Below are 13644 nucleotides of genomic sequence, written 5' to 3' on the forward strand. Positions count from 1 at the left end.
CAAACTAGGCAGCTATGAATATGCATACTGAAAACTTGGTAGTGTTGAGAATATTTGCATAATCGTGGATACATTATTATTTACACAGAATACTAACGTATAATGTTGCAGTCTAGTATAACAATTATGCAATAGCTTTATCATATCTTTAAAAAAACACAGTTTCAAGGTTATGAGCAGTTGAAATGTATCCTAATAATTTTTTTCAAGATGTAACTCTTGCTATTACAATGAATTTCCAACGATTACGGGGAACCGTAAAAAAAACTTCAAAAAGCCTAGTCTCTCTTTTCTTTCCATTGTTTTACAGGAAATAGGTACATACTGCACTCTTTCACGGAGCGCTCCTGCAACTACGTATACGCATGTTCAAGTGAATAGTGATCTCTGTTCTGAGCAAGTTCATTAGACTGCCCCCGCCTACATCCCTTTCAATAACATCCTTGTTCCCTTTGATCGTGAAAAGGGAGCTGTGTGTCCACGGTTTTGTATGAAAAACTGCATTCAACCGGATTGTTACCTAGAATATATAATATTGATACAGCCAGTGGGGAAAATGTCCTGGCTGGCTTCAGAAAAGGTGAGTGATAATATTCTAAAGAACACGGCATCGTCGGGAGAATAATCAGTATGTGGGCAAAATTGGCTTATGCAAATGTTACGCTAAATAGTTTTAGTTTGCCCGGAACATTTTCAAATTTGTATTTAATTTCTCATTTGTGACACTTAATACTTTGTCGTGAGCTGCTTTGCTTATGTCTTTTTCATAAGGTACACCTATGATAATCAGTGGCTACTCGGCAGTGTCCCTAGAGGGTACTGCCGTTTACCACTAGCCAGCGATCTGGGCTAGACCGGGATTATAATTAGGGCCGAGCACTCCAAAAAAAGTGGTCCACATTTACAAATCGTCCGTATATTTTTGTGGTTGTATGTAGCGTGAACTCGACCCAAAGGCATTGGAGCAGTTACCATGAGCACCAGCTACATTGCACAAGATCAAATTAATGTTTATTTTAGACAGGGACATTAAGTGAATTGCCCAGGATGGCTAAATATTGAGCTGATTCCAGAACTCAAACTTACTTCTCCAGTTCCAACATTAGCGCTGAGTCCATAAACCTACATACTATGTGTTTTTTTTCCTCTGGAAACTGTAACCTCACATGAGGCCTCTTCAAACACTCCACCGCTTCTCCACCACCGGGGTCCATAGCAGCCAGTAGGATGAAAGATCATATTATTTGTAGTTGTAAACCGTGTGCTATTACCTTATTTGTTTGGAGCCGTAGGACTCAAGCTGCACTCTCCTGAAGCGCCCTAATATGCCGAAACTAAACTGGGGTTGCTTGTGTTCCCGTTTGGAGGGAGCCTCGCCTAGCAGTTTGAGATAGACCATGCATAAGGAGCAGGTTCAGTACTAATTTGTATAAGACAGGCCTCTGTCTAGAGTGCAGGAAGGGCTGAAAATCCTTGGACTCAAATGCAGCCATAGCACTAGCCAGTGGCTATAATTATTTAAAGCATTCCACCCACCACTTTGTTTGTTCCATTTGACACCTTAAGTGTGAAAAGTATATCCAGATGTGGGTTCCATACTCATTTTACCACAGAACTCAAACTGCACCCTACTGAGGAGGCTCAGATAGGTCAAGACTGGTCTATGGTTGATTGTGTTCCCTTCTAGATAGGGCCATCACCATTTTGGGAAGGATTCACCATGGATGACAAGCAGTGGGCTGGATGGTGGCCGGAGCGACCGCCAAAAGCTGAGATTAATTCAAGCATCCCATTCATCAACCTATTGTTGTTGCATGCATCAAGCAAGCTCATTAAAATTAGCAGTGAGGTTTGCATGATTGTCTTGTATAAGCCATATCAAATTGTGTACTTCCCAAGCTCCAAGGATCACATTTCAGTTTCTTCTCTTTAGAGTAGGCCTTACATATTAACCTCCATTCTCTAGTAGACAGGTTTAATCAGTCAAGGGGTCATCTTCTGTCCAGTTTTTTTTTTTTTTTTTTTTGGGGGGGGGAGGAATTCAGTGCTTGTGAAAGTGACACATTCTGCTATGCCAAGGCCGATATCAACCTATAAAATAATGCATGCACTAACCACCTGTAATGACATAATCTTGGAAAGTGTATATTTCCTATAATTAACTCCTAATCTACTCACCTAGATTTATCATGCAATCTAGTGGTTGCAATATTTCTGTAATGCAATATAACACAATATAGTGAGTCTGTAATCCACAAAAATAGATGTGTATGGTATATTGACTGGGACTGCAGCAAATCCATCCACTGATCCTAACGCCTTAAATACTATGAGCTATGGTTCTGTACATATATACGTTGTACAAAACAGTTTGGTGTTTTTTTTATTTATTTTTTTAGTTTAAAAGATACATTTTATTTAGTAGTTCAAATAACAATAGATAAAAGTGCAAGCTTATAAATACAGTATGATGTGCGAAATATAATAGAACATATTACGTTTTTAGAAAATAAGTATAAACTAGAATGATAAAGAGGAAGAAAGAGAGAGAAAAGTAACATCTATATTGTATTAGAAAACGTTACACATCTGTAATATCGTTTTTTAAAACATAAGCATCAAAATGTGACAAGAAACAACAGGTTATATCAATTATCCATACTGGAAATAAAGAGCCGTGGAGATTTAGATACCTCTTCAATCCAAGGGTTATGTAGGCAGGCATTGTTTGCAGAGGAATCCAGGGCATTTATCACAGGTAACCAAAGAAGGTCTCTTTGGACGGCAAGGGCAATTGTATTGATGTATTCTCTGCCAAGTCTGTTGTTGCGGCAGAAATCATACCATCAAGCTTGAAAAGCTACATTAGCAGAGTCCTTCCATGCTTTGGTAATCTGCTGAAATGCAACTACAAGAAGTAAATTGAGTATCTAAACATTCTCTGAGTGAGAAGACCAGTCCTCTGAAATACCCCCAAGAAAAATATTGTTGAAAGTAAAGGGTTTATGTGAGTGGAAGATATCATTTATCTGTTTCCAGACTTGTAACCAAAATTGGTGCGTATAGGGACATTTAAATTACATATGCTTAAGGTCAGATGAAGCGTTATTGCAGGACCAATAGGAGGAGGGGAGGCTATGGTTAAGTTTATGTAGAGCAGCAGGAGTGATCAAGAGAATATTATAAATAAAAAATTATGTTTAAAAGGCGTTAGCTGCCCTAGAGGATTTCCGTATTTTAATCCAAATTTTGTCACGTATATGAATTATGAAAGAAGTTTGAAGATCAGACTCCCATTGCAATTACATTACAGTTTTGTCTCGATCATCAAAGGGAGTGGTTAAACAAAAGAGGAGCTATGCGAGGGACAGGAGTAGGAATAATATGTGGGAACTGAGAGTATGTTGCTTGAACCACTAAGATTAACGGTATGTATTTAGTTTGATATAAGGGGGGAGCATAGGAATCTGGCTCTTTATATGATATATCAAAATGAGATATATCGTGCAAAGAGTCCATGAGTTTCCTTACCAATGGACAGGGGCTTACTCAAGCAATCCCAATGTGCTGTTTTAGGGAATAGTTTGGTCGAGCAGCCTTGGGCTTATCAGAGAGGAGTGTTTCAAAAGTTGACAGTGGGAGTTTCAGCTGCGGCAATGTTATCCTATGGAAGAAAAACAAGTACTGCATACAGGTATAGTATAGTATAGCAATCTACAGGACCAGTCTCCTGGACTTAAGGCAAGTATTGGGCAAGGGTCAAGCCCACACCAATGGGTTACACTGGGCGGCCAGGTGCAGAGGTGTAGTACAGAATCAGGTGCCCAATGATAGTCAATAGGGATCACTCTGGTTGGGAAGAAGTTGCATGGCTGGCTGAGGTCTAGTCGAGGTGAACCAACAAGTGGGTTCAAATCTTGAGATGCTCGGAGATGTGGGGACACCTTAGGTCCTCTTCTCCACTGGCCAGGGGCAATGGGCGCAGGGGTGTCTTGAGGCGTTGGGTTTTCTCTACTGGGAGCACTCGCGGCTGAGAGGGCCTGCAGGCAGTTGCTGGTGGCGGCAGTGAGTCCACAGTGGGCAAGTCCAAGGTGGGCTTTGTCTCTGGAGGGCTGGGGAGCATGCTGGCACCATTGGTCCACCTCAACTCGGGCTCAGCTGCACGGGTGCAGTGGTGCTTTCCAGGGTTGGGTTTTCAGCGGGTCGGAGTCCTCACAGTTCTCTTGCGGTGCCTGCAAGATGCAGTAAAGCAGCTCTGCTGCTCCACAGGAGTTCCTGGGTCTTTGTTGAAGGGAGGCAGTCCTCTTAGGCTTTTGGAGGCACAACTGCTGCAAGACAAAACAACTTTGGAGCAATTCAGTGGGAGCAGCAGAAAGGCTGGCAGGGCTGGTTCAGGTCAGGTGCTTCTTCCCCAGTCTTTGCCCTTATGGCTGTTACATGCCCTTCTTCGTCGGTCAGCAGGAATCTGATTTTCTGAATTTAGGGATGTTTAGAGGAGTGTAGGGTAGTAGCCAATGGGCTACTTACCCATAAGGTCACTGTACCCCAATATGACCACTTCCTGTGGGAAGTGGGCATAGCCCTGTTCCAGAGTTCCTGATACTGCCAACACCAAGATAGTATATTTCTCAATGTTGTGTCCACATTTGTTAGCTCACCTTAGGGGGTGGGTGTAGGAGGCTGGCCCTCTTTGTAGTTTGCAAAACTAGGCACACTGTGCAGGGGGTCCAGGCAACCGCACATTCTTTTCCAGAGTTAAAAACTAGATCACCTATTGCTCTAAATTTTATGGTAGCTTGGTCAAGCAGTTAGGCTAATCTTGGAGAAGTGCAAACCATTTGTTGTACTCACAGTATCAAACATGCAGCTCACACATTTGAAGGAATAACTCAAGACCAATTTATAAAAGTACTTCAGATTTTTAGATACATGTTAAGACCAAGGTTATCAAAATTGGTTAAGTACTTTTGAAGATATTATTTTATTAAGTTTTAATAAATGCAGTCTTTCTGTACGAAATTACGAACCATAGGAATCAATAGGAAGACACATTAAAAAATATGTATAAAATCACATAGTTGCTTTACCAATTTCTGCTTTTGCAGGTTGGTCGAGGTCGTTGGGGGGCACGCTGTGCCAGCTGCAGAAGTTCTGGTGGCTCCGGGTTCCGGTGGGAGCAGCAGTGAAAAGTCTTTTGGAGCTGGTGCAGGGCCGCTGAGGGGGACCACTTGGAAAAGATCTGTTCTTGCAAATTTAAAGGTGGTGCCTTGGGATCCCCTTGGAGTGTCGAGGTCGCAAGCGGTGAGGAACACTTGGGGCACAGCTGGTTTTTTGTTGCAGGGCACAGGGCAGCCGGGTGCAGAGCTAATCGGTGATCCAGAGGCTGTGCGCAAAGAAGCCCTTTGGATCTGGAGGTAGGTCTCTTTGAAGGTCACTTACAGGACAAAGGGGGATTCTGACTGGAGGCCCATAGTGTTCATGAAGTCCCTCGACTAGGGCTTCCTCCTGGTCCTTTTCCAGCTCCAGTTGACGTCAGCTGACCAGTACCCAGGGTATTCATATGGTCCGGCCACTGGAGGGTACAGTGCCACCAAACTTTGCACACTTGCAAGGTTTGTCCTTGTGGTTGTCGGTGTGTTGTTGGATCCAGCTGCAACTTCCGGTTCGGGAATTATCGGCCGGTCAGTGAAGTGACCCTCACTGGGTTGCTGGTTCTTGAGTTGTTGCAGAGTGGTACCTCCACTCTGGAGGGAGTTCTCTGGAGATTGGTGAAGCCTGGAGGTCCTCTGAGTTTCTTGAGGTCAGTCCAGTGTCCAGCTTCTCCGCAGTGGCGATTGTCGGGTCCTGGGTGCAGCATGCAGGGTTTGGTGTCTTTTCTTGAGGCAGCAGGTCCACAGTTCTCGTGCCTTGGTTCTTCTTTGTGCTGGTCTTCTTTGTGTCCTTTCAATCTGATTTCTTGGTCTGGGGTGCCCTCTAAATACTGATTTTAGTGGGCGTTTTAGGGGTACCTGGTAGTATCCAATGGGACATTTACCTTTGGGTGGCTACACCCACTATAGTGACCGCTTCCTGTGAGAAGGGTCCCTTCCCTAAACTAATTGGCTATTTTCCTTCCATCTAAGATGGAGGAAAATGAAATGGAGTGTCCACCTCGCAGGCATCACCTTAGGGCTGGTACATGCCAGGTGGGGCCACTACTCCTACCCTCTGTGTGGTTTACCGCCTTGGCTCCTGCCAAAAGTGGGGGTTTAGAATGGGGGAGGTCATCTGCTGCTAGCAGCAGGACTGGGTGTCGAGTTTCAAGAGTGGTAGCCCTTTAAACCTCACCGACAGGGCACTACACATTCCTTAAGGAGGGGTGTTGTTAGCTCCTCCATCCAGGAAGGGCACCATTTCACAAACCAGAGAGACAGGGATCTCACCAAGGTTTGTATGTTGGCTGTCTGGAGGTGGCAGGTCGGATAGGACCAGTCAGCAACCGTCCCAGGGCAGTTAGCTATTGCAGGGGACACCTCCTAAGGTGACCCCTGGGTACATTTGGGTATAAATCCAATACTCGTACCAGTTTGGATTTATCATTCTGAGTTGTTTGATGCCAAACAACCCAGGGTTCAGAGTGGCCATCATGTAGCTAGGAAACTTGTGTTGACCAGTGTCCAGCACATGTATTAAATGGCTGCTCTGTTCACTCACTATGTCCCAGGTTTGGCAAGAACACAAACAGGCGTATTGCTCATATAATATGGAGGGCCCTGCCTTAAGGCTGTGAGGCCTGCCAGAGGGGTGTCGTACCCATATTAAATGCTGTGTGTGGTGGACAGGGCACACAGGCAGTGTGCCATGTCGAGGTTGTGTTTTAGGTTTGCACCAGGACCCTCAGCATTCAATGGCAGTGCAGGGTGCATCTGGATGCATGGCCCTAGTGGGTGGCACAATCAGTGCTGATGCCCACAGGGGCATTTAGTAGGGACTTATGGTGGTAGTTAAGGGTGTATCCGGTGCATCACAACAGTTTTAGGGAAAGAGCTCTGGCCCAGGGAACCTGGGTAGCAGGGGCACTGGGCACTATAACTTCTAGGGCACATCATGCAAACACTGGGGGCTAACCATGTCAAAAAGGGGTCTTTTCTCACAGTGGTACTGACCTGAGGTGTGGACACACCTACCTGAATACTAACTTTCCCGCCTTTCTCAGTGCCAAATGGGCCTTGGGGCAGGAAGGTTAGTTCTAATTTGTTTTTATCGTATTCAAATATTTTTTCATCACACAGAAATATAAAAAAGGGCTTTTACAACTACTGAAATATATTTTGAAATGTTTGCACAGTTGACTTAGCCATTTAAATGTTGTGTTAGGAAAAAACTGACACTCTATATCCTTTCATTTTATATTTTAAGCAGCAGGTCACACAGTTCACCTTACAAAGTCCTGGAACTCTTTAGTTAGAAGGAAAATTAATTGTAAGAAAAACTGACTTTTGACCTCTGTCTGTGAACACAGAGCAAATATGACTTAAGAACAAGATTTAAAGGCATCTTTTATTGCCCCTCCGCTTTTCAACTGAGCAGAACACCTGTTCAGTGTCAGCTCGCCAGAAGGAACGAGTAAGTATTAAGAATAGCTCAACCTGATCAAATAAGACTCGCCAATGCGAGTGGTCGAGTGGATTTTTCGACCCGACCACTTCCCTCAGCACTGGTGTTAAGTTGCGATCAGGGTCCCTAATGCATAGCAAAGTGTCATCTGAGTATGCTGACACAATAGGGGTGTAATGGGGGAATCACAGACCCCTATGGGAGTGGTATTCCCGAAGTGCACAGGCCAATGGCTCTTAGACTTGTGTGTAGAGTAGGGGGGAAAGGGGGCATCCCTGCTTAGCCCCCCTTTCGATAGTGATAGGGACCATGACAGTGCCATTTACTCTGTCTCGCGCTATCGGTTGCACATATAACACTCTAACAAATTGGAGGAAAAGTTCCCACCCCCTCCCCTGACTCAGCACAGAACCGCCTGCATAAAACTCCCTCCACCAAGTGAAAAGCTTTCTCTGCGTTGAGAAAGACTGCCAGCACTTTGGTCTCTGGGTCTAAATATTGCACTGCACCGAATAATGTTCTGAGATTATACGAGACGTTGCATCCTGGTACAAATCCTGCCTGTTCCATACCCACCACTTCCAGCAGCAGGGGAGCAAAAGCTGATTGGCCAGAATTTTTGTGTATAATTTCGTAGCTACATTCATGAGTGATAAAGGCCTATACGAGAAGCAGAGGTCTGCCTATTTACCTGCCGTTAGCAGGATAACCAGAAGTGCTTCGCTCATAGTGGGGGTCATATAGCCATCAGCGGCCATCTCCTCAAAGAGGGTGACTAGGTGTGGTATGAGTTGATCTTGGTAAGCTTTATAAAAGGCCAACGTAAGCCCATCGGTGCTGGCGCGTTACCAGATGGCATGTCTATAAGAGCAGCCCAAATTTCTTCTGGATGCAGCGGGCCATTAGTCACTTGCTGTATTCCGTCTTGAGCCACTTCATAGTTATGTGGGCAAGATAGTCAGTGGCAGCTTCTTCATCAAACCACGGGTATAACCTGTACAAGTCTGTATAATATCTACAAAAACACTGTGCTACCTGCCCTGTCCCACTCAGATCTTGGATCTGCAGTATTATATCATTCTCCCGTTTAGGGCACATGAGCACCACCAGCGTGGCCCTTTCAGTCTTTCCCCTTCACCATATACAAGCGCCACTGCATGCTTTCCCATGTGGGTCATTTCACTTTGGGCTACCTCCTGATATTCTTCCATCTTATTTCAAATAGCACTCAAAGCTGCCCTGTCATTCCCCATCTCAAGTTGAAGACAGCTGTGCAGGGACCACAATACCTCGGTGTACTTAGATAAAGTGACACCCCTTAAATATACTTTTAGGGCTTCTCATATGGTGGCAAATGTTGCCACTGACCCAGTATTTGTCATAAAGTACTCCTCTATAGCCTGACCCAGTTCGTCCTGAAATACTCTGTCCAGTATTGAGTTTGGAGGAAACTGCCAGGAGTATACTGGTGGGAACAGCACATGCAGCTCCAGAATCACTGGGAGTGCGAGAGCAGCAAGTAATCTATACAAGTGTGTATGTCATGCACTGATGAATAATGTGTATATCCAGGAATTGTTGGGTGCTTGTAGCTCCAGACATCTAATAGCCCGTCGCGCAGCATTATCTCACTGACACACTGTGCTGCCGCTGAGGCTCTTCTCGGGGGGCCCCCATGACCTGTCCCGATCAGGGTTGAGCACGCAGTTAAAATCTCCGCCCCATATTTGTGGTAAGTCACCACATTGTTGTAGTCTACGCTCTAAGTGTGTGATAAAATTGCAGATCATCGTGGTTAGGGCTATATATGCCAATCAAGAAAACCCCTAAGTCATCTGTATAGCATTTAGCAACTACATACCTACAACCTGCATTTGCACTTACATCCTGCAGGTGAATCCCTGTCCCTTTCCGCACCCTTATAAGTACTCCCCTGACGTGTTGTGAAACCCGCCACGCAAAACTGGCCCACAGCTTGTGCTGCGTTAAAACTCTGCTTTCTGGCGCTAAGTGCATCTACTGTAATATTGTAATATCAACCTTATGTCTCTGTAAGTAAGCCACCACCTTGCTTAGTTTCCTGTTGTCTTTGAGTCCATGGAACCTCCCTAGGTTTCATGAAAAATGCCAATAATTTTGCTTTGTCACACTCCTGATGTATTTATTTTTAATACTCTCCCTTGTGGGTGTTTCCTAATACTAGCATTTATGATTTCCTGTAGTTATAAGAGGTCCAAAAGAATGACGTAAATCAGAAAGTAAGCTAAGGACAGAAACAGCTATCTATTGAGGCTGGTTGTCAGGAATTAAATGGAACAAAACAAGTATCAAATTCAGCTGGTTTAGCCTGTCACTTGATTATCATTCTAAATAATGCACCAAGCAGGACGTTGGTATAGCAGTGTATGCCCATGTCGTTGGTAGAACATGGGCTTCAGGTACAATATGTCATGCCTTTTAAGGTAAAAAATTGTTTAACTGCAGCACTTAGAGAAAAGGTTCAGATTATGAGATCTGAATGCTGAAGTTATAGAAAGAATTGGAAGAGAGCAGCTATTCCAGCAGCATGGTTGTTAATTCTAAAGCGGTCTTGTTGAACATATTTTAAGATCCAGGCCTGCAACGCCAATTGTAGTAAAGACAGCACAGGTAAATCTGTAGTTCCGAGGTTTATTCCTCTGAGATCGTAAGTAAGTCCTCTCACAACCGTTCCCTCTCTCCGAATCCCCGTCCCCCCTACTCTCACGTTCCTCGTCCTCACATTCCACTACACTCAACCTTCCACTGTAGTTACCTCATATAGCACACTTTCCCTCCTTAAAACAAAAAAAACATTAAAAATACAGTAAATACATTGTACAGTAAATACATTGTAAATAAAAGTTAAAATACAGTAAAAACATTGTAAATAAAAGTTTTGAATTCACCTCTTTTCCCCTTTCTTTTTTAAACAAAGACCTTGAACTTGGCAGGTTGACGTCTTGTCCTGACATTGGATTTTACCCGTGATGCAACAGAACTATCATTCATAGTAACATTAACATCACTATCATCCAACTCCATAATAGTCACTCCTTCACCAGTCTCTTCTAAACCAGACCCATTTCCCATAACCTCCTGTTGTTCATGATCTACCCCTTCATTTATACATTCAACAGACCGCATACCATTTCCAAACTTAACCAACGGATCTGTTCCATAACTTCCGTCCTGGTATTTGCCATTCCATACGCACTTTGCCAATCTACTCACCTTCCACACTTTACCGTCCTGAGTAACAACACTTTTTTTGAAAACTTTTATCACTTTCAAAGCCTTTCCGAACTTAGCCGCACCTTTCATCACGAAACCTGGCTCACGCACCTTCACCCAATCTCCCACTACAAAACTAGGTTCTTTCACCTTCCACTTGTCGTCATACCTCTTCTTGAATTTCTCTTGTTTCCTCCTTACCCTTTCCCTGATTTCCTCCACTGAGACTTCTTCCCAGTCCTTACTCTGCTTCTTCCTAAACCACCACGAACACAATTTAGACACCGGATGTCTTCCTTTAAGTAATCTGAACGGACTCACCTCCGTAGTACTTTGCGGGGTAATGCGATAGTACCATAACTTTTCCCTTAACTTCTCTTTCCACACTCCACCGAATCCTCGTGCCCAGAAAATGCTATCCTTAAGAACACAATTAACTCTCTCTACTTGACCATTGAGGATCATACAGGGGAGTAGTAACATGTTTGATGTTGCTATATTTAAAAAAACTTTGCATCTCGCCAGAAGTCAGCTGGACACCATTATCCGAAATCAAAACTTCCGGATAGCCCTCCCTAGCAAACACCTCCTTGAAAAACTCAATGATGGCTGCAGATGTCGCCTGGCCAACTAACTTCACCTCTGCCCATTTGGAAAAGTAGTCAATTAACACCAAAGCATAACGTGTATCTGTCGGAAGAGAAAAGAATGGGCCAGAAATGTCGAAACCCAATTTTTGCCAAGGAGAATTCGGCCAGGGAACAGGAATTAGAGGAGCAGGTACCGTCTTCAACATTTTCTCTGCACTCACACACACACAGCACTCCCTCACTACCCGGTCCGCCATTTTATCCAACCCTGGCCACCAAAAACATGCGCGTATCAGTCTTTTCATAGATGACATTCCAGGATGACCATCATGTGCCAGTTTCAAAATCACTTCTTGCATACCCTTTGGAGGAACGCATTTCCCATTCTTAAACAGCAACTCATTCTCTATATTCAATTCATCCCTAATTTTACCATACGGCTCTACCTCAGCAGCTATACTATTCCTTCCAGGCCATCTGGAGATAAAATACCAACCTAAGGCTTATGGTCTGTTTGCAGAATAAAATTAGACCCCCCAAATATAGTCCGGCAAATTCTCCACAGCCCAAATGCATGCTAACAATTCCTTCTCAATTACTGCATACCTTCTTTCTGCCTCAGTCAATGTATGAGAGGCAAAAGTAACATTCCATTTGTCCTTCCCACACATCTGAGACAAAACACCACCAATCCCATACATACTTGCATCCACAGTTACAATACATTGTGCCCCCACACAGAAAGGCCTCAAAGTAGGTGCCTCCACAATTTCTTTCTTAATCCTCTCAAATGCATTACTCTGTTTTTCTTTCCATGCTTTTTGAACTACTTTACGTGTAAGCTCCCTCAATGGCTCCATTTTTGTAGCAAAATTCTCAATAAACTTGCTATAATACTCACACAGGCCGGTGAATGATAACTTCTCCTGATTGTCAGGAGCAGGAGCATTGACTATTGCTTCTACTAGTGATTGTTTTGGTACCACCCCTTCTCCCGAAATCGTGTGACCTAAGTACTCAACAGATTTTGAAAAGAACTTGCATTTCTTCTCCTTCAAGGTCAAACCACTCATACTCAGGACTTTACAAACCTTTTCTACGTGCTGTTTATGTTCCCTCTCATCCTTTGAGAAGATTAGAACATTGTCTTGAAAACACTTCACATATTTGTCCATGTCCTTGAATATATGAAACATCGCCCTCTGGAAGACTGACGCAGCTGACGCCAAACCAAACGGCATCCTTTTAAACTGGTATAATCCTTGCGGGGTGATAAATGTAGTGAGATGTCTAGAGTCTTCCGTTAATTCAATCTGGTGATACGCTGATCTCAAATCCAGTGTGGAAAAAATGTTCACCCCATCCAACATACTAATAACTTCATACATTTTTGGTAAAGGATGACAATTCACAATGATACTAGCATTCACAGCTCTCAGATCCACACACAGCCTCAAGGATTTGTCAGATTTTCGTGCCAAAATGATCGGAGAAACCCATTCAGAAGATTCAATCTCTTCTATCACACCCTCATTCACCATTTCTGATAAAATCTGCTTCATCTCCTCTCTGACACTGATGGGAACGTTCCTAAGTTTCTGTATCACCGGTTTAGCATTAGCCTTGACTTTAATTCTGTGGCTATAATTGGCTAATTTGCCCAATTTACTAGTGAAGACCTGTGGAAACTTAGAAGTAATCCACTCTGTAGCCTCCCTTGACTCCACAACTAAAACAGGTTCACTACACCGGGGATTCAAAATTATTCCCAATTTACCTTGGTCTCTCCACCCTAGGACATTAACACCTTTAACTGCAACATACAATTTAATATTGGCACACCACTCTTTAAAGATGATTGCAGCCTCAATAAAACCAGTCACCTCAATAGTTCCCCCCTCAAAACTTTCTGCAATAATATCTGGTTCCTTTAAATCGGTCATATCCCAAATTCCATCAAAAACTTGCTTAAAAAATCCTGTGTAACAATTGTCCAAGGTGACTCTGAATCTGACATTAACTCCATCTTCCTCCCAGCAATTTGTACCTCACATCTTGGTTGCCTTAATCGTTCACACACTACTTCATCTCCATGCTTGAGTGACAACACCATGCCCCTTTGCTCACCATCACACATCTGCCAATCCTCGCCATCTTTTCTGCTACTTGCACATGCGATCTTTCCTTTGGCAACATATTTACTTTT

At 43.7% G+C, this 13644-nt stretch overlaps 1 protein-coding gene across 5 annotated transcripts in view; it reads left to right on the forward strand.

Moving 5' to 3' along the window:
- The first annotated feature begins 382 nt into the window (after nt 1-382).
- LOC138299162 (zinc finger protein 614-like) overlaps nt 383-13644 on the forward strand; it is a 143072-nt gene continuing 129810 nt past the window's right edge. For 4 of the 5 annotated variants that reach the window (XM_069237234.1, XM_069237262.1, XM_069237271.1 and 1 more), the window contains exon 1: nt 424-580. In XM_069237234.1, the coding sequence (XP_069093335.1) occupies nt 491-580 (90 nt within the window). In that variant the 5' untranslated portion in view covers nt 424-490. Of the gene's footprint in view, nt 581-13644 lie in introns of all 5 variants that reach the window. The other variant, XM_069237245.1, reaches the window with a different exon arrangement.

This window comes from Pleurodeles waltl, chromosome 1_2 (genome assembly GCF_031143425.1).
Source record: "Pleurodeles waltl isolate 20211129_DDA chromosome 1_2, aPleWal1.hap1.20221129, whole genome shotgun sequence".
NCBI classification, from domain to species: Eukaryota; Metazoa; Chordata; class Amphibia; order Caudata; family Salamandridae; genus Pleurodeles; species Pleurodeles waltl.